Raw genomic sequence first — 21,542 nt, 5'->3', positions numbered from 1 at the left:
AGATTGCACTGCCTACATCTTGCTTAACTCACCCCCCCCCCCCCGCCCAGTGCATCCACGACGGCTCTTCTGCAGTCCTGCAAGCGTGAGCAGGTGCTCATATGCTAAGCTGCGCCCCATGGAGCTCTGCAAAGGTTGTTGCTGTTCTTCACCTGTTTCTCTCTTCTTATGTTGGGAATACCACAGCTACCATGGGGTGGGTGAGCTGCCCAATATTTGGGGACATTGAGTCTTCACCCACCCGGTTGCCACCTGTACATGATATAACATAGGCCTTGCTCTGTTCTTTTGGATCTCTATTTCAGGTGTGAAAGGCACAACCGCTTTCAAAAAGGGGTGATTCCTAATCCTTCCTAGAACATTCAGCACAGCCGGTGAAAATAGCCATGTGAAATTAGGAACATGTTTGCTTTCCCCACCTGTTATGGGATGCTCAGTTTAGTGTTAGCACCTTTCATAGTCTCTTTGGAAAAGAACACTCCATTCTGCAGTGTTTAAACAATCTCTATTTATACTTGCTATTTCACAATGCTCTTTGAACTAAATTCCCCTTTTCTTCCTTGAGGGGAAAAGATGACGACGGTTATTTAAAGCCTTATTATTTATTTTATTCTGATTCCTTTTCACCCTGTTCTAAATGCTTGAGGTAGATTACAATATATACTCATCTCATGTTTAGGGCAATCTCAGGAAGAGGAGTTATAGAGGTTATAATCAGTTAAAACTTTTATTTAGCTAGCAATCTCCTCCCCCTCATTGCCAACTGATGCTTACTTTGCTTTGTACAAAACCACATTAAAATGTTACACCCCTCTCTTCTGAAAAGGTGAAAAATTAAAGGAAATCCATAGCAGATCCTCTGACAGCTGCAAGAAAAATGATAGCTTCCAGGTGCTTTTTAAAAGGGATAAAGGGGAAGCAATCAATCTGGAAGGAGAAAGTCTGAGCAGTTGTCACTGCAATGAAAGACTGCCCGCTGGATGAGGGCATTGGCACCGCAGTGCCCGAGCAGGAAGCCGTGTCTGCCCAGACACGCTCCAGGGCATGGTTATGGGCAAGATGTTTTCCACAGTGACTTGTGTGTGAAACACACTCTAGTGTAGACACGATGGAGACAGAAGCGGTCAGATGACTGACTGGAAATACTGGAAATATTGTTCACTGTGCCCCTACCTTAATAAACCGGTAGTGAGCCAGGCTAGTGCAAAGGTTAGTGCATTGGACTTAGGCCAGGGTTCAAATCCCTGCCTGGCCATAAAGCTCACCGAGATACCCTCTCTTATCCTAGCTTATCTCACAGGGTTCTTGTGAGAAATACACAAAGGGACTCTTGGCATGGTGGGGTGGCGGGGTGCAATAAATGGAAAGCCAGCACTGCAAGTAAAGACGTGGTTGAGAAGCTCTTTTTTTTTTTCCTAAAGAGGTCTTTGTACTTACAAGGAGTTATTTAAGGGGAGAGAGGGCAGGAAAGAAAGTTAAAAGTAGCAATGCCCACCTATGGTCTGAAAGGGTACATTCTATCCCCCACTCCCCAAAAAGTCATGTGCTGAACAAACCTTACAGTCTACATGTTTTGCTAAATAAGGTAGTTGATTTTTGGCCTGTGCCACTCCAGACTGAAGATGTGGGGTGGGGGGGCAGGGGATAGTTTGGCATCCTTCCCACATACAAAGTTCCCTGCATGCAGAAAGCTAGCACAGCAGAAATTTCCGTCGGTTATGACAACACGCAGGGAATCATTTTCGGGTGTTTTTGTCAACTCAGGAGACCATTCAGAAACCGCCCCCTCCGTGGCTGCAATGGTCCAGAGCAAAATCATACCATCCCCTCCTGACCACCACCGAGTAGCATCAACCAAAATGTCCGAGGTTGCTCATGGGGCACACAAGTGTATGTTTTTATGTGGTTCAAATACTAAGGGGAGTAATTAGATCTGGGTTGATGCAGAAACCTTTCTGGTTGTTCTATTTATAATTTCTGGTGCCTCTCTCCCCACTCCCAAACTGTGCCAAACCTCACATTGTCACATTAAATCCTCACGATTCCCTTTTTCTTGGATGTTGGACTTTGTAATGGTATTATCTGTTTGCAAGTGACATGGTTACAGGATCTCTCTCTTATCGGTATATTACTTATTAAAGACACTTGATTCGCAAAAGCCTGTTAGTATTTTTATCTGTGTTTGCCTCAGGGTGGCTTTGTGTGGAGTCCTTCATCAAAGTGGGGGCCCCTCCTCTTGGGGGATACACCCATTCCCATCATCATATCCCAGCCTGCCCCATCTTCCTTGTCCCCGGCCAGCTCAGCTCCTCCTCTGTTGGTTTCCAGATGGTACCGGAAGGTTTAGCGTTCGCTCTCTTCCCACTTCCCCAGATCCAAACCAGTCTCTCCTCATCTTTCCCCCACTTCACCCCCTCCCCCGTTCACCATCTGCAATCAGAGCTTCCCCAGCACTGCAGTCTCTCAGGAGACGGTTGCTTAGAAACAGCAAAAGGGGTATGTATGGATTTCAAAGGGGTAGGGGGGGATGGGACGGCCGGAGGGAAGAAAGGGGGGCAGCCGGGGGGGGGGGTGGAATGGAAAAAGCTGCAACATCAGTAAGCAGAAACTGCAGATTTCATCTTCCTGTACCACTGCGAAACCTTCGGTCCAACACAGAACCAGCTCCTGCCCGAAATGCACCAAAGCAGTCACTCCAAGTTTTGATTTTGTTTTCAATTTGGGAGATGTACTCCAATCCCTCTCCTCACCCGGACAAGGTGAATTTTTGAAATTCTTCAGCTGGAATACAATTATGTTGGGCTTGCATAAAATTGCTATTTTGGCTTCCCAAAGAATGAAACCTTCCCACTCTTCGCAGCAGAGAAGGCTTGAAAATTGGAGATGTGCAGCAAGGGAACAGTAGCGAGAAGCTGAGCTGTGAATATGCCACCCCCTTCCAAAACCGGGGATCATTTATTAGCCTTCTAATTGTGAGAGGACCTAAGAGCTATATGGAACAAAAACTCCATGTGGTGATTCTTCGGTGGATTCGGAGACTTCACCAAGAGCATTGTTGTCAGCTAACCTTTGCAGCTGAAAGGGCTAGAAACATGTCTTTGAAAACAGAACAGGATATATGGAAGTTCTATAGAAAAATAGTAAGATGAAGGTTGCTAGTTTGAAGATGCTGACTTCTATACATAATTTCAAATATTACTTGCTTCTGTGGTTAGAGGGTGGGACTGGGACTGAACGTTCTTGTCCCCACTTACCCATGAAGCAATGGGGGAATTTGGGCCAGTCACTCACTCTTGGCCTACCTTGTAGGGTTGTTGTAAGGATAAAATGGAGCTAAGTAAGCCACCTTGGGTTCCTTGCAAGAAGTAAAGACCCTTTTGGGCCAATCCCTGACTACTGAATGCTTCACACAGTCCCTATTTAACTACCAAGATTCCATCATGCACAGTCCATACATTCCTAAGGCTTTTTGATTCACCTGTAAAGGTTATAAACATGCTTGTTTGTTGTTAAACAACAGGAAGAGAGCATGAGTCTTTTGGAAAGCAAAATTCCATAGCAGCTACAGACCACTGAATATTCAGAGTCCTAATTCTTACAGACACAACAAAGTCAGTGTGGTCAACTTTTAAGACACAAGTTCAAATCCCCATCCGGTCATTACATCCACTGTCTGACCTTGCACTAGGCCCTATTCTTTAAGCCAACCTATCTCACAGAGATGTGGAAATAAATATGATGGGAACCTTCATTTCGTGAGAACAAAATTCCGAATATAAACACTGATCCAAAACAGCTGGGCACTCCAAAGCAAATCAAGAGAAACAACAACACTGCTTAGTTTTTTTATTCAGGCAAACATTTTCTGCATGGCCCGGGCCAGTTTGGCATCTCGAGCCCTTATCCGCTCAGTCACCCTTTCCAGTTCCCGCCGTGCAGCTCGGTTCCCCGGCTCCACCTGCAACACCCCCTTCAGATCTTGGGCTGCCCCCTCCAGGTCGTTCATGGCATCGCAAGCTAAGCCCCGTCGAAATAGGGCCTTGGTGTTGGCTGGCTGGAGCGCCAGCGTCTTGGTGCAGTTGCAAGCAGCGTTGGCTGGCTGGCGCAGCCTGAGCTGACAGGCAGCTAGGTTGGCGTGGAGCTCGGCTTTAATTTGGTCGTAGTCTGGGGGAGGGGCAGCCACCACAAGCAGGCGCAAGGCCTTGGCATAGCGCCGCGCTGCAGCACCAATGTCCCCTGCCCGATACAGCTCGCTGCCACGCTCTTTGTTGCCAAGAACCAGGTCCCATTTCTCACTGGCGTTCATTTCCCAGGAGTCTTTGGCTTCTGTGAAGCTTGCCAGCTGGACAGTCATCCTGCCTCCTCCGGTCAGCTGGATTTCTGCCTGCTCCCCAGCAAGCATCGTCTCCAGGCAACAGTCTATGACCCCATCCCACTCGCCATCACCCCCGCCCAGCTCCACCTCAGCCCACCTGTGGGCCGGGTAACTCAAGGGTCCTCCAGGATCAGCCTCAATGAAGACCTGACAGAAGGAGCCTTCTTTAGGCTTATCTAACCCTGTGCCACTCTGCAGAACCAGCTTGACGAATGTGCCATCTGGACAGGCCCAAGAGGCACCCCTACTGGCCGGCCTTGGTTGCTTGGGTGGAGGCAGGTTCTCCTTCAGGTCCTCTCCCCTCACCTTGGCCCCACTCTCCTTTTCTCTACTCCCAGCAAATGCATCTTGACTATTTTGTTCACCACTGGGCAGTCCCTGTTTCTGGTTTTCTTCCCCTTCTCCCGGAGCAGGCGCCTTCTCACTGCCCAGTTCTGTATTTGCCATTACTGGCCCAGCCAGTTCATCCAGGGATGGGATAGTCTTCTACACCAGCAGAGGTGGGTTATTCTCAGAGGCAGTTTGTGAAGAGGAAATCCAGCCTAAAAGCTGTTGCAAAGAAGAAAGATGGAATGACTCTGAAAGAAGAAATCGTTGCAGCCCACTTTTCCTACTAACACAACCTACGCCCCCCGAGACACAATGGATTTCAGTGAACTCAAGGATGGATGCAAACCTGAAAGAGTTTTTCTTTTCAGGACCCGGCTGAGCTGAGGATTCACCACATGGCCTCTGGGAAAGACAACTGTCTTTCAGCTTCAGTTCCTCACCTGAAAAACAGGAAGCAGCTTAAATTATAGTTGTTGCAAAGACAGGCAAATGAACATGTTTTGCATATTAAAATGAGCTCTTAGCCTCCCCCCCCCCCCCAAGGCTGGCCATCTTCAGGCAGAAATTTGGCTTTCCTTTAGTTATGTGAATACTGACATCACTTACAGGTCTTCAGAGATCTCCTCCATATCCTTTCACGTTTGCTAATGGGGCCAAGAAGACCCCTGGTGGTATTTGTCAACTAGAACATTCATGGCCATATAGTGACATCACAGCTAGTTGGCCAATGGCAAGAGAGAATTTGCCTTCGACAGCCCATTCTAGCTCATTCCCTGTCATTGTGTTTTTCACACACCCAGCAGCCCTCCTTCCTCTGACTTCCCCAATCCACCAAGCAGAAGAGATTCCTTTTGACTTACACACTAGAAACCAAACTCTGTGCTTCAAAATACACTATTTCCCATTCCTTCTGTCCTGACACACACATGCATAATATAATTACCTTTCCATCAGAGCAGCAACAGTGTGAACTCTCTTCTAGTATGTTCAAATCCCCAGGAATTTCCCCTTCGTTATGAATCACACACACCTTATTTTCATTTTTTTTACACCGCTACCACTCATAATTTTCTCCTCTTACCCTCTTCTTGGCATAGGTCTTGATGGATGGATGAGCCGTAGTGGGGACAGCGAATGTGCTACAGCTTCTGCTCGATCACACTGGTTTGTCTCGTCCCCTTCCACATCCCCCCCTTCTTCTTTCTCATTGTAACGTCATTTCCCCAGCAACCACCTGTCTTAGCAACCATTGTAAGCTGAAACGACCCTTTAGGAGATGCCAGGACGGAAGACGGAGAGTAAAAGAGCAAAATCAAGGAAACTTTCCCTGATCCCCTACTATGAGACAAGGTATTTCCTCCCCATCTATAATACTTCTTTTTTCCTTCATCTTGCAACATCATGGGGTATAGCTATGAAATTTAATCAGTTCCTAGAGTTAGCAGTAAATTCTTAAAAGCAGCTGTCCAAGATCAGATCAGTTCAAACGGTCAATGAACTGAATCATTTTCATAAGAAGCTGAAACCCCTATGCACAATTACCTGAAATAAATCAAGCTAGAGTGGTCTCTAGAAGCAAAAATGACAAAACTGAGGCTGTCCTACTTTGGGCACATCATGAGAGGCACGACTCCCCGCAGAAGGCAAACATGCTAGGGAAAGTTGAAGGCAGAAGAAGAGGAGGAAAGACCAAATAGGACCAACTCCTAGAATAGTAGAATTGGGCTGGGCTGCAGGGCCATCAGGCCCAACCTCCAGGACTGCAAGTTAAACCACCCCTCTTGGAGGGCTGTCCAGCTGCATCCTGAATGCCTCCAGTGTGGGAGAGCCCACCATCTCCCTAGGTAGTTGGTTCCGTTGTTGTACTACTCTAACAGTCAGGAAATCTTTCTGGGACCCTGGCCTTCCTCTGTGTGACAGCCTTTTTTGGAGAGTGCTATCATGCCCTTCCTCCATCTTCTCTTCTCAAGGCTAAACATGCCCAGTTCTTCCAATCACTCCACAGAGGGCTTGGTTTCCAGTCCCTGGATCATCCTTGCTGCCCTCCTCTGAACCCCGTTCAGCTTGTAGAAGAATTGAACAGGACTGATAGCACATGTCATGGAAAGTGGGACATTTTGGAGGGCTTCCACTTATTTCATTTCAAACTGAAGATGACCTGACGGCTCATGACAGTAACAGGCGCTGTTGAACACAATGGATCTTAATGCTGAGTAAATATGCACCAGCTTGCATGTAAGAATACAAATATTGAATAATTTAGATCAGGCTCAGGACCATAGACTGGAGGTTCCCTGACCCTGCTGTACACAGTTAGTGTCCACCTCGCCCAAGATGAGCTAAATTGGCATAAATAATGGCATTGCTGAAGGGGGGGAAGTATTTGTTTCCCTAAGGGAATTCTCCAAGCTTTAACTAGTCCACACTTAAATAAGAGAATCAGATGAATTCTTGTGTGAATTTGCCCTTTGAGAAATGGAAACATTTCTCAAGGATTTCTGGAGTGTGTGCATGAATGCACCTCTCTCTCTCAAACACCCAGTTTAGGGCAAAGATGAATTCTAGCTAGTCTTTCGTGCATAAGGAAATTTGGATTTTAAAAAAACTTGAGTAATTTTCAATATAAAAAGCTTTGGGAGTTGTGTCTGAAAAGACACTTATACATATAGTTCAAAACTAAGTAAGAACTTGGAATTCAGCGTGGTTATGGCCAATAAAAGAAAAGTATCTGAAAGAGCTTCAAGCTCAGGAGAAAAACTTTTAAGTATCCCTCACGAAGGGTCAGAACCAAATTCTGCTGTGGACAATGGCTGCCATTGAAGCAACAACACCAAAAGTGCAATCCTGTGCAAGTTTAGACAGAAAAATGGGAAATGCTGGTAGTTGCAGGCCTTTCCTCTGCCTAAAATGGGATAGGATTGTGCCCTTTGAGCATGTGGTAAAGGAGATTTAGCACAACTTATTAAATGTGCACTAAATCCAACCCCCACATGCACCTTCAACCTACAGTGGCTTTCCAAAGTAGCATCAACTAAAAGATGAGCCCTTGCTTAAATGGGCTTCTCTCTCCACAGATGTTTTCCCCCATAAATTATGACTGTAAAAGGGACAGTGGTAGAAAAGAGAGGTAAAGCAAGGAGGCAGCACACAATGATATATATGTTTATAAGCCCAATCTTCTCTTCTCTACTCAGAAGAAATTCATTTGGATCTATATCCTGATAAGCATTCTAAAGAGGAGACAGAAAGATTAGGCTCATGAAACACTAACTGCACAAAAATAGTTGCTGTTGTACACAAACCAATCAAAGCACTGTGCTTGGGATTACTCCTGATTACAAAACAGTTAGATGTATTTTATGAATGTACATGCTACCTTGCAAGCAAGCAAGCAAGCAAGCAAGCAAGCAAGCAAGCAAAGCAAAGCAAGCAAGCACAAAACCAGAATACAAATGGTCCCTGGCATTCCTCTTTAGGGAGAAGCGCACCAGCACTGAAAAGTCAGGAGCACTTGCTGCCCTCAGTGTTTGGTCAGGTTGATGCTCTTTGTTATGTTAAAGAGCTTAATTGTGGGTAGGTGTTTCTCAAGGACAGAACCTGAGAAACAGTAGCTGGAAATTCCCACATCCATCACCACGTTGGAACAGCATCAAAACTACAGGGGCCCTGAAAACAAACACCCTTCAGCAAACCCATTGCTCACCTGGTCAAGGCCCAGAAATACCTACTTGGCATGCTGTATTACACCACCTCAGTTAGGTTGCCAGAGAAACCGGGAGCAGATTTTTGGGACAGATGCTGCGTTCCCTATTTCTGAAGGGCACCAGCAAAGGCTTCTTCTCTTATCCTCATCTTTCGCTTTCCCCAAACTCCTAAAGCTTGACCAGCAGCAGGGTGGGTTGGGGGAATGTGATCGTCCACTTCTCATTTTCTTTCTAGGTGCTATTCAGTTTCTTTCTCTCTCATGCACAGAATTGCTTCTTCCATGTCACCCTTCTCCAACATGGCATCCTCCAGATGTTTTAGGTCTACAGTTACCATTTTCCTGACCAATGGACATGGTGGGTGGGGCAAATAGGTATTGCAATCCTAAACATTTGGAAGGCACCACTTTGGGGAAGACAGTCTCCCTTGCTCCCCTTCCCAGTACTATCAACGAAAGAAACTTGGAAATCCCAGCCTTGCATCCTTCTAACTAACTCCCAGGCAGCCATTTCTTGTGCTACTTCTTTCCAGCTACAGGGAACTTTTCTAAGGATGTTTTGCTTTCTGTCATTGATTTACAGGATAGGAGAAGGCTGAGGCCAGCCCCACTTACAAGAGGCTTTACCCACTCGCACTTCACAAGAAAAAATAGACCAAGTCTGCTTTGTCCTATAGAGGTTGCTTAAGATAAATATCAAGCAAGCAACATTAGTAGAAGAATTGAGGAAACGGGAACAAGAACTGCAGGCGGATCCAACAAAAAGAAATCTTAAGGTCCAAATTAATATTTTAAAGCACAAAGTGAATCTCTTGGATACAAATGAACTTACTAAGCAAATGAAACTGGCTAAACAGAGTTTTTTTGAAAATGCTAATAAACCGGGGAGATGGCTAGCATATAAAGTAAAAAAAGAAAGAGAGAAGAGATTGATTTCGAAACTGAAAGATGGAGAAGGACTACAGGTACAAAATACACAAATTAAGAAAATAGCTGAAGATTTTTTTGCAAGGTTATACCGGAAGGAGGAGTTTTCGATCGAGAAGGTAAAAGAATACATTCGAAAGGGAGATTTACCAAAATTAGCAGAAAAGTATCAAAAAATATTGAATCAAGAAGTAACAACTATGGAAATAACAGAGGCAATCATGCGACAAAAGAACAATAAAACCCCTGGTCCAGATGGGCTACCAGCTGAATGTTACAAATCTTTTGAGGGAATTTTTGATACCTTTCTCAAAGACATATGTAATGAAGCATTGTTAACTGCTAAAATACCAGATACCTGGACAGAGGCAAATATCACATTAATACCGAAAGAAGATATGGACTTGACACAGATTCAAAATTACAGACCCATATCATTATTAAATGTGGACTATAAAATTTTTGCCTCTATATTGGCAAAAAGGTTGAAGAAGTTTTTAATAGACTTTATTCATCCAGACCAAAATGGTTTTCTGCCTAAAAGACAAATGAAGAACAATCTGAGGACTATTTTGGATATCCTAGAATACTACGAGACACACACGGAAAAATCAATGGCTCTACTGTTTTTAGATGCCCAGAAAGCCTTTGATAATGTTAATTGGCAATTCATGATGCAACAGATGGACCAAATGGAGTCTGGGGGAAAATTTATAAATGCGATATCAAGCATCTAACAAAGACAATCAGCCAGGATTTTAATTAATGGAGAACGTACAAGGGCTATAGAGATACAAAAGGGTACAAGGCAGGGATGCCCGCTGTCACCCTTGCTGTTCATCCTGACTTTAGAGGTCTTGAATAGAAATATTAGGGATGACAAGGACATTAAAGATACTAAAATTAGGGATGAAAAGTATAAATTGCAAGTATTCACGGATGATTTGGTCTTTATAATAGAGGAACCTTTTGTAAAAATCCCTAAACTTTTGCAACGGATTGAAGAATATGGTGAGGTTACGGGGATGAAAATAAATAAGGAAAAAATGAAACTTTTAGTTAAAAATCTTACACAAGATCAGAAAAAAAGACTCCAAGAACAAGTGGACTTGCAGATTGTCAAAAAGGTTAAATACTTGGGAATCTATCCTACAGCTAAATGCACAACTTTGAAAGCAGACAATTACAATAAATTATTGAAAGATATTAAAGGTGATCTGGAAAGATGGGCCAATTTACAACTGTCTTTGATGGGAAGAGTTGCACTGGTTAATATGAACATACTACCAAAACTTTTGTTTTTGTTCCAAATGATTCCCGTAAAAATTGATAAAAAATTTTTTGAGGATTTAAATTTTCAAATTTCGAGATTTATTTGGAGAAAAAAGAAAGCAAGGATTAAACTGAAAATGCTTCAGGAAACCAAAAAGAATGGGGGTTTTGGTTTACCAGATTGGATGTTGTACTATCAAGCATCTATTTTAACTTGGCTAAAAGAATGGATAACCTTGCGAAATAAGAGAATTTTGTGTCTTGAAGGACATGATTTGCAAATGGGTTGGCATGCTTATATGTGGTATGAGAAGGTTAAGTCACAGGGAACTTTTTTAAGTCACTTTATTAGAAGATCATTAATGTCAGTGTGGGAAAAGTTAAAGTCAAAATTGTATAATAAGTTACCAAGATGGCTTTCACCTATGGAAGCTTTTGTGTATCCAAACGTATTGAATTTTGAAGGGATCATAAGATATGATAATATTTTGGATAAGGATGGAGGCCTGAAGCTAGATCAAGAAATACAAGAACAGGGACTCAATATCTTGTGGTGGTATAAGGTGCAGATGCAATTGAGATATGCTAAAGATTGTAAAATATGGGGGTTTTATAAAGACCTAACAGCCTTTGATCAAGTGATGTTAAAAACAGATGAGAAAATGATTAAAAGAATTTATGAGTTCTTACTTGACAGGAAAATGGAAGGGGAACAGGTTAAGGAAACTATGATAACATGGGCACAAAATTTTGGATATAATATTGAATTAGAAAAGTGGCAAAAGTTATGGGAGAGAAATATTAAGGTAACTTTAGCAACTTCGTATAAAGAAAATTTATATAAAATGTTTTATAGATGGTATCTGTTGCCAAATCAGTTAGCTAAAATGTTGCCAAATATGTCAAACAGATGTTGGAAATGTAAACATGATGTGGGTACTTTTTACCATATGTGGTGGACTTGTGAATATGTGAAAAAGTATTGGATTAAAATACATAAATGGCTTGAGGAAATGCTACAAAAACCCTTAGCTTTTAAACCTGAAATTTTCTTGTTAGGCATTGTACCAGAAAATATTAGCAAACAAGAAAATTTCAGGTTTAAAAGCTAAGGGTTTTTGTAGCATTTCCTCAAGCCATTTATGTATTTTAATCCAATACTTTTTCACATATTCACAAGTCCACCACATATGGTAAAAAGTACCCACTGAGGAACTGATTTTAAAAAAGATTCTGGACTGTGCAGAAATGGACAGATTGACTCTATTATTGAAGGAGAAAGAAGATACTGACTTCTATCAAACTTGGGACCTTTTTTACAAGTGGCTGGAGAAACGGGACTTGGCTTAGATTTAAAGATGTCTTTAAATTTTTATAAATCGATTTGAATATGATTATAGAATGTTTAAAAGATATGTTATAGGAGGCTGACCCAGTACATGCAATGTATTTGATGACTGATTATTTTTTTAGTTTTTAGTTTTAAATCTTAAAAAATGTGCAAAAGAAAAAAAAAGATAAATATCAAACAACATAAGACTATCATGGGAGCTGCTGGAAGGGAGAAAGAAAAAAATAGAGTAGGTTTCCTTGCCACTGAAAATATTTTTATTTTGAAAAATAAAAATTTTGCAGTAACCCTGGTTTTGCAAACAAATGCTTGACATGCTATGCTAGGGTTTCCCAGGGAAGTGGGGATAATGTTAAATTTGCAGAAAGAGACACTCAGGCTTCTGGGCCATGTAAGAGATTTAGTCTTCTTCTTCAGGTAGAGAATTTATTAGCCATTTTTCACTGTAAAATCATGCAAGCATCCTTCTTTCTGTGGAATGGGCATGGTGTTACTGGGTGGAAAAGGAAAAGCTCTGCATATGCACTTTTTATTATATTTTTGCTGGCAAGCAGTAATGACTCTTAGCTACTAAGTCCAGAGATAATTTGAGGATCCCCAACAAAAAAACCTTATGTTTTGAGTACATTACAGCATCTGGGCAAAGCATTCAGCTATCTATCTATCTATCTATCTATCTATCTATCTAAAACATTTCTATGCCGCCCCATTCGCCGAAGCCTCGGGGCAGCTCAAAACATAAACTAAAATATAATACATTCAAAATATAAAACAAACTTTGCCAGCAAGCAAAGTTTCTAACCAATACAAATGCATTCAGGCAGAAAATGCTGAAACTAGAGGAAAGAGAAACCTAGAAATAAGGGGCAGAGCACCATGACACCACCCCTACCTTTGGAACAACCTCCAGGCTGAGGCCCACTTGGTGCCAAATTTGCCATCTTTTTGGTGCTAGGTCAAGACAGCCCTCTATGCTGAGGCCTTTAAAGAGAGATAATCCCCCAGGGCCTGAGGGGATCATCCTGGTCATTCTTCTGGGTCTTTTTATTGTATTTACACTGTATTTAAGCTATTTTAAATTAACTTTGCCCTTTTTAAACATTGCTGCTTTCTGATATTTGTACTGTATTTTATTGCTTTGTTTTATACATTGTTATAAACTGCCCGGAGAGCTTTGGCTACAGAACGGTATAGAAATGAAATAAATATTACTACATGGCATTTATATCCCACCTTTGTTCTTCTTGTGAGAAACCCAGAGAGCCTTACATAGCTACAGTTAACTCTTACAGCCACCACCCAGTGAGGTAGCTTAGGCTGAGAGTGAACGGCTGCCCAAAGTCACTCAGCAGGGACTAGAACCCACATCCCCCAGGTCTCCAATCCAAAAGCACCACACTTCACGGGCTTCAACCGCCCACAAACCTATACTGTTCTGGGGACCCAACTGTCCACTGGACCAAGCTGCCCAGTTGAATGACACCAAGAGGCTGGAGCCTGCACCCAAATCCTCCTTTCCAATGACCTCATGACACCTGGCTGGCTCCCTTCTCCGCTAGGCCCTGCAGCCAGTTCCTGAAAGTCAGGCAGCTCCTACCCACAGCCAGGACTGAGACTGCTCTTCCCTATTATAGCCGAAGGAAATGGGCAGCACCTTAAAGACTACGCCATACCATAGACTTTAAAGTTGCCACTAGGCCAAGGGTGGGCAACATGCTACCCACAGGCATCAAATTGCCTCCAGACCGCTTTCTTGGTGGCCACCAATACCCCACACTCCTCCTGTTTTTTGGTGTCCCCCCCCCCCCCAGTTCACATGCTTTCTTACTGGCACAGCTGAGACTGCTGTGAAATAGGTTTCTTCTGCAGCTGAAAACTGCATTCAAAGAAGCTTTTTAATGCACCGGGTCTCAGATCCCACCTCTTCCTTGTTCAGAGTACTTGCTCTTTGCTACTTCTCTCCGGCCAGCCACTTTGCATCGGTGCCCAGACCAGTTTCTCAAATTGCCAAACACGTCCATCACTCAAAAAGGCAGCACACTCCTGCATTACAGTCTTTCTTGGCTTATTGCTGCATCAGGCACACAACTGCTGCCGTCCTGGGCCTTGTAGGTACCGAGAAAATAAAACTACATCTCCCACAATGCTTCTGCATTGGTCAGCTCCACCTCCTCCCTCCTTCCCTTACTGAAATCCTGTTTATGCAACTGACAACAAGGAGCGTCCAGGCTGACCGGCACCCCCCTTCATAAAGCATGGTGTGACTCATAATTGGTGGTAAGTTAAGGGTCTGCAAATATAGGGAGACAAGTCTGCTGGGGGAAGGTGAAAGAGGAGAATCTAATAAGTGAAAGAAGAATGCTAAGAAGCCAAGATGCTTGGATTAGGAGGGCAAGGGAGAAGCTTAACACAAAACAAAAGCTGGGAGTCTCACTGGAGCTTCGGTCTTGGCCAAGGTGAACACAACCGTAATTATTTTCTTCCTTCAGCCTGCCGCTATGTGGTCAGGAAAATAGCAGCATCACTGCGCAATGAGGATCTGGGGGAGCCGGTGCTGGCATGCAAGAATCGGGTGTGCCAAGCTGGTAAGGTATTCTTCTTCTTGTGGCTAACCTTAATCTGACGGGAAAGCCTCCTTTGTTTAAGGACTTCCCCTCAAAACACACCTCTTTGGTGATACCTTTAAAGTCAGCTTCTTAATTCTCATCTCAGCTGTGACCTCCAGCTCCAGCCAAAACCACATCTGTCTAAAATCATTGGCCACCTTCTCCCCCTCCCCTCTTCCTTCTCTGGTTGCATGTCCCACAATCAAAATTTACTCCTTATGCTACTTAGGGCATGTTTTTGAAATTCTGGAAAGTGCTATACTACGTACTCTGATTGTGTCCTGGGAATAAATTATAATGCTTGAAACTGAAAAAGAGCTATTCCTCATTCTGATCCACATCAGCCTTCTCAAACTGGTACATTCCAGATATGTTGCATTATCAATCCCACTGTCCCCAGCCAGCCAGGCTGGGGATGATAGTTGTCTTCCAGAGGTACTGGATCACACATGACTGGGAAAGGCTGATAAGGCTTGTTGCTCTGGTGCCAGTCTATCTAGCCCTATTCTTGCTAGGGAACCTAGGTGTCCTCACTCACACTGTCATCCCAACCCTATCGATTTCTGATCAGATATTTACTGGCTCTTAATGTGCTTCTACTTGCTCCCAAAAGCTTTGCCTATCAATCACTGCAGTTAAAGCTGCTATTAAAGTCACAGAAACAAGCCAAGCATGTTTTTCATGATCAGGTGCCAATGCTATTTCCTTCTGCTTCAAGGATATTCAGTCAAACCAATACCATGCTTTGCTTGAAGGTGGATCCTTGGTTTGATCTTCTGCATATCCAGATAAGGGAATATGACTAGCAGGCCAAAAACAGTATTTTCATTCTCTCTCTGGCAGCTGTTCCACATCAGACTTGTTGGTCCCAACATGAATCTCATTTAAGGGGTGCCCATTCCTAATTCTGAATCCCAAACAAACTCTTCTTGCTGCACTGCACCTCAACAAGGACTGGCTGCTTCCTCTGGGGAAGATACCGTAGGTTAGCAGTAAAGCATATGCCCTGTACTGGCCCTAACTTCATTTGCTTGGGGTCTCTGGAGAACAGGCTGCAGCCCAAGACCCTGGAAAGCCATCGCTAATCTCAGGTAGACAATACTAGGCTAGAGAAATTGTTCAACCTGCTTGACTTCCTCTAGTTTCAGAACTACATGGCAGATGCAAATTCAATGGGTAGTTTCCAAGCAGCACATTTTCAATTTCTATCTACCATGCAGCACTAAACAGGAAAGAATAGTCCTACTGTGAAAAAGTGGCACCCAATTTTTAAAAAGAGCTTGGTTTTAGATTTTATTATTTTAACATGTTATAGTCTATAATACAACAAGGATAGTTAACTGATTTTCAGTTGAGAGTGAAGGATATTTTTCTGGGGACTGTAAGCTGACAGAGGAAGTACCCTAGCCAGGAGTGGGTCACCCCTTTCTCGTCCTTCTCCTTTCATCCTTCACAGTGAGCTGCCAAGTTTGCTCTTGCCTAATGCAGAAGTCTCTTGGCTTGCTTACTCCTGCTTAAGATTCATGGCACTTATTTAAGGGCAACCAGCCATAGGCTTCAATCCCACACGAGCTGCTCTTTTTGAAGTGTGGCTGAGGGCAGCAGGGTGCCCACCCCTGCAGACTTGATGAGGGGCGTTATTTTGCCACCAGAGAAAAGCACCCCTTAAACCAGTTTTGCCCTCAAAACTGGTTCCTGGCATTCTAATTCAGCTGCCTTTAATGCATGAGACTCCATTTCTCTTTCGAAGAATTTGAGCTTTAAGCCACCACCCTCCCAATTCACCCATTTTCCTAACCCTAAACCTGTTCCTGAAAGCTACATTATCATGAAGTCTGGACGGTGCCCTGGTATCTTTAATGTTTGTTTTTTCACAGGCCCCTCATCAAATAATGCAAGAATGTCAAGATCTACCAGTCGATCTGCCAGTTGCTCTGCTAGTTTGGGATGTTCCCCTGCTGCTGTTTCCTCAGAAGTTGAGACCCAGAAGCCTCTCGGCAATGGAATAAAATAGGAGATAGCAAAACGGAAATGATGGTTTGTTTGACAAGTCCTGTATGTGCAGGAACTGAACAGACCTGAGGATACTTTTGCTTTCCCCCTTGTAACTATTTTATTAAATAAAGAAGCACTTGGTTACCCAAAGGCACCAATATGTTGTCAGAAAGTTAACTTTGAGGTAGATTGGAAAACCAGCATGGGGAAGGGGTTGTGAAGCACTGATCAGTCATCAATAACTGTTGTTTTCTGAGTGCCTTGCAAGATAGCCAAACAATTTAAAATATTGTGAGAACTAAAGCAAATACAGTTTTATAAGACAATCTTAACACATTAAAATGAAGAAAAATGTAAAAAATCGTATCTAAAAACATTTTTCCAGAATGTAAAATAGACACATAGAGCATAATAAGGCATTCAACATATTTTTTAAAAATCCTGTGAAAATGAAAACATTGTTGATTGGTGCCAGAATTCCATTAAAGTGGTCTGCAGGGCACCCTCTCTAGAATGAATGAAAATGTGACTGCTGAGAAGGTTCTTTCTCTTGCCATTTAAACTGAGAATTATTAGTCTAACTACCTCACCTGATTGGTTTGAAAGACTGAACATGCATCTGAAAATTGCATTGCTTGGAAACCAGATTTATACAATGCACTGAGAAGACTGTAGATGAATACATAAACATAAAAATACCTTTGGCAGAAGAGAAACAGGCTCTGAAGAGGTCCCCCCCCCCCAATTTTCTTTAATGGGCTATCCACCCACCCCTGCCCAAGACAACTGCTGGCTGACTTGCTGTGAGAAACCTTTTATACCAGGGGTGTCCAAACTTTTTGCAAGGAGGGCCAGATTTGGTGAGGTGAAAATGTGTGGGGGCCGACCATTCAGCCTGACATTCTTTGAACCATTAAGTGCAAATGAACTATTTTATGAAAGACTAAACAAATAACTTAACTGCACTAATGTGAAGGGTGATACTGAGATCTCGACTGCATTATATAGGCCAGGTCTGGCTCAAAAACAGTGGTTTTGATGCGCAAGATGTCACGCAGGTGAAAGTCACTTAGTCTCATCCTCACGCGGTTCTAGTTAATGTTCATAACCGAGAATGTCTTCTTGCACAAGTATGTCGAACCAAACAAGCTCAGCATTTTCTTAGCAAATGTTCGAATCTCTTGGAACCTGTCTTTATCTAGCTGGTGGTAAAAGTTGACAAGAGGGAGCTGTTGGTGCCAACTGCGACACTCGGCGTCACACTGCAGCTCAATGAGCTCCAGCTGCAGGTGGTCTGAAGCGTCATCAGGGTCCACAGAGAAAGGAGATGAAAAAAGCGTGATCTCCTTTTCAATAGCTGCAAAATCCTGAAAGCGCTGTTGAAACTCCCCAGCCAGAGATGAGATGTCTGCTTCATACCTCCTTATTTGCGCACTCATATTGTTCTGTGGAAAACTGGTCATTATTTCCTGCAGCGATGGAAATGTGTGGTATTGGGCTGCGTTTGTGACAGGTGCCTTTGGAAAAATAGCAGCTTGGTCCCAAAGGCTTTGATATGTGAATACAGTTGGCTTACCACTGCATTTTGCCCCTGAAGGCTCGTGTTCAGCACGTTCAGATGTCGTGTTATGCCAACTAAAAATCCAAAATCAGTCAGCCAAACAGGATCAAGATAGCTCTGGCATCGGTTGTCCCTTTTTTGCCAAGAATTGTCCGATTTCCTCCTTAAGAGAGTAGAAGCACAGCAGTGCAGACCCCCAACTGAGCCATCTTACCTCGTTGTGATACACAACATCTCCGTATTCAGCCTGGATATCGAGTAGAAACTGTTGAAACTGGTGGTGGCACAGGGCTTTGGAGCGAATATAATTAATACCCTTCATCACCGGTTTCATAATATGATCATATTTCAGATGCTTGGCACAGAGAACTTGTTGGTGAATAACACAGTGGAGTTTTATAGCTTTGCCTCCTTCTTCGCTGACTCTGTTACAGACTAGGGTTGATAATCCACTTCGCTAGCCAGCCATGGCAGGTCGCCATCAGTAATAATCCCAGTGACTTTATTCCATGGTAGTTTCATGTCATCTACGGCGGAACAAACAGAAACAAATAAATCTGTTCCTCTTGTTTGGTCCTTAAGGCTCTGGAGGTCAAGTAGCTCTTCACTCACGTTCATGTCATTGTCCACTCCTCTCAAAAAAATCAATAACTGAGCGGTGTCAGATGCATCCGTGCTTTCGTCGCAGGCTAATGAAAAAAAGTCAAACCACTCCTTTTGCCTCTGTCTCTTAATATTAGATGAAATGTCTTCAATTCTCCATACCGCAAACATTGGCAAACTCTTGCTTCTACTCAGGACAAATTTTCTCCACCATTTTCATCACACAGTCTTTAATAAATTCACCCTCAGTAAAAGGTTTGCAGTACTTGGCAATCAGCGTTGCCACCTCGTAGCTCGCCTTTGTGGCATTTTCATTTGACTCACGGGCTCTTGTGAAAAAGCGCTGCTGTGCCGTTAAAGCAGCTTCCAGTTCCTTCCATTTTTCGCCGTGTTCATTCCCAGTTAGCTTGTTGTAGTTAGCATGTTTCGTCTGGTAGTGCCTCTTGATAATTGAATTCCTTGAAAACAGCCACAGTCTCTTGGCAAATTAGGCAGGCACAGTTGTTTCGTATTTCAGTGAAAAAATACTCCAACTGCCACTTGTCCTGGAAGTGGCGGCCCTCGCTGTCAACTTTCCTTTTTTTAGTTACCGTCGCCATTTTAGAAATGGGCACACAAGCCTTGTGTCACAAGGGTCACGCGCCAAGAGTGCTGACTCAGGTCTACTGCCATCTTCTGGTGAAATATAACCACCAGCCTTGAAGGAACAGGAGGCAGCAGGGGACAGCTGTGGGAACCGCTGTGCAGTGAAGGGAAAAATGCCGGCCAGCGGGGATGAGTAACAGGCTGAGCTGGCGGGGAGAAGAGGCTGCGGGCCGCTCGAAATTTGAAAACGGGCTGCAATTGGCCCCCGGGCCGGACTTTGGACATGCCTGTTTTATACTATTTGAGCTCCCCTTCTCAGCACTCAGCAGGGGAAATGTCCAATCAGCTACTGATTGAAAATAAGCTGTTTTCCCTGCAGGGGAGAGGGGAGAAAGGTGTGGAGTAATTCTTTCCTGCTTAGTGATTCTTCCTGAATAAACACGCAGAGGTTTGCCTGCATATTTGTGAGCAGATATGCTGTTCATGCTTATTTCTGAGTAGACATGTAGATAGTTGGAACGCTATTTGAAAGTACTGTTGAAATACCCATTCCTGTTTATACAGTGGTACCTTGGCTCACGAACTTAATCCGTTGCAGGACTCTGGTCATGACCCAAACTGGTCATGAGCCAAGTCAAATTTCCCCATAAGGGTCAATGTATATGAGGTTAATCCATTCTGCAACTATTTTTTTACTCACAAAAATGTGAAGCAAAGTGACAAAGAACAAAGATCGCGGCCATCTCCCCCCCCCCAACCCAGCGATTGTGTGGGGGGGGGGAAGTGGGCGCACTCGCGATCGTCACCGATGCAGAGTTCACGATCTGCAGCAAAATTTTTATGAAATTTCTGTTTGCGACTCGATTTGGTTGTGAACTGAGGCGTTCATGAGCCGAGGTACCACTGTATAGGAGTACACATGAGGCTTGTCCCGCTGACTTCTAAGTAGGCTTAAAATCAGTAAAACTCACATTTCCATTTAGCTCGTTGTACCTTTGGCACACCCAGAGAGAAAATGCAGTTTGATGGTTTTTGTCAAGTTGGAATTTGGCCCTTAGGCCTTTGAAAAAAATTTCCACTCCTGATTCATATCAGCATTTTGAATTAGCTATAAGGTCTTTTTTTTCCTTTTATTACTGACCTGTCTTTCTGTATTCATTTTAAATGTTTGCATTATTTTTTTCTGAACAAAAGAACTTCTACAAGCGCTCCTTGTGCTTTTTAACATCAGCTAGAGATACAAAAATGTAACATGCACGTATTTGACTAGATATTTTTAAGCATGGAAAAGCAGTAGCTTAACGACCAGTTCTAATTTTGAGCTGCAGGAGTGCAGTGGGGGAGGTGGAGATTGGTGGTGTAATGTAGCCAAAACATCTCACTCACAGAAGGGAAATCTTGGCAGACTCCAAGGTTTGAAGAAGTAAAAAAATGCTGCTGGGAGAAAACAGTCTTAAAAAGGGGAAATGGACAAAAACACCCCCATGCAACACGGCGGAGTGTGCACTGCAACATTTTGCTGCAGTAGGTCCTACTGGTCACCTAAAAGCCTCGGTATGCTAGGTGGCTGCTAAGGACAAAGGCACAGGCTCGGGCAAAAATAGTAGGAACACTTGAAGTGTTACTATTTATTATCTACAGAATGCTGCTGTGAGGGAAGTCATATTCTCTCCATTTTACAGATGGGAAACTGAATCCAAGAGATTACCTGGATTACTTACCTACTGCTACTGGCTCCATGAGAGAGGGAGGTTCTGTACACAACAGGCCAAAGTCAAATTCGCTTCTTCAAGGGCCAGAGCTACTCAATAATTATTATTTAAAAGACAGGTAGCTAAGCCTAACCATTATGGAAAAAATCTGGAGTTAAAACACGCAACTAAACTACAACCCCCAGTAGAACTTGCGCGAACCAGCAACTCAATACGCATGCGCAAAACACGGCCTTTAAAGCCGCTAAACTGCCTACCGAGTAATACACGTGCACTGAACTCACCCATGCTGACCAGTCACGTGGAGCAAGTGGTGTCCCGTTGCACTAATATTCAAAGTATAGCCGCGACGGTTCTACGGCGCATGTGCACGTTGCTTCACCCCCCCCCCCGCCGGGCACTTCAGGAAAAGTGTACCTTGCACGGCGCGTGCGCACTTATTGTAATAGTCATTACTCGTGCGTGTTGCATGTGCGTCCATCGGTCTTGGCGCATGCGTTCCTTCCTGTTACGCTTCCGTAA

General features: G+C 43.5%; 1 protein-coding gene and 1 long non-coding RNA gene across 4 annotated transcripts; one reads left to right on the top strand and one right to left on the bottom strand.

Moving 5' to 3' along the window:
• Window positions 1-3,832: 3,832 nt before the first annotated feature.
• FKBPL (FKBP prolyl isomerase like) lies at window positions 3,833-21,384 on the bottom strand. 3 transcript variants are annotated; one of them, XM_044419683.1, is made up of 3 exons: window positions 21,305-21,384; window positions 5,052-5,145; window positions 3,833-4,924 (listed from the first exon to the last, which is right to left on the bottom strand). In XM_044419683.1, exon 3 carries the CDS (start codon window positions 4,820-4,822, stop codon window positions 3,851-3,853), a length of 972 nt encoding a protein of 323 aa, XP_044275618.1. In that variant the 5' UTR covers window positions 4,823-4,924; window positions 5,052-5,145; window positions 21,305-21,384; the 3' UTR covers window positions 3,833-3,850. The 3 variants fall into 3 exon arrangements, with proteins under 3 accessions (XP_044275618.1, XP_044275620.1, XP_044275619.1); XM_044419685.1 differs by lacking the exon at window positions 21,305-21,384 and adding an exon at window positions 21,030-21,167; XM_044419684.1 differs by lacking the exon at window positions 21,305-21,384 and adding an exon at window positions 13,880-14,152.
• LOC123017986 lies at window positions 14,115-16,713 on the top strand. Its single transcript, XR_006413706.1, has 3 exons — window positions 14,115-14,235; window positions 14,448-14,543; window positions 16,442-16,713. It is a non-coding gene; the product is annotated as an uncharacterized LOC123017986 (long non-coding RNA).
• Window positions 21,385-21,542: the final 158 nt, after the last annotated feature.

Source organism: Varanus komodoensis, unplaced genomic scaffold, assembly GCF_004798865.1.
Source record: "Varanus komodoensis strain SLA01 unplaced genomic scaffold, ASM479886v1 scaffold107, whole genome shotgun sequence".
In the NCBI taxonomy this organism is placed as follows: Eukaryota; Metazoa; Chordata; class Lepidosauria; order Squamata; family Varanidae; genus Varanus; species Varanus komodoensis.
The sequence above is the reverse complement of the archived record's forward strand: the minus strand, read 5'-3'. Positions and strand labels throughout refer to the sequence as shown.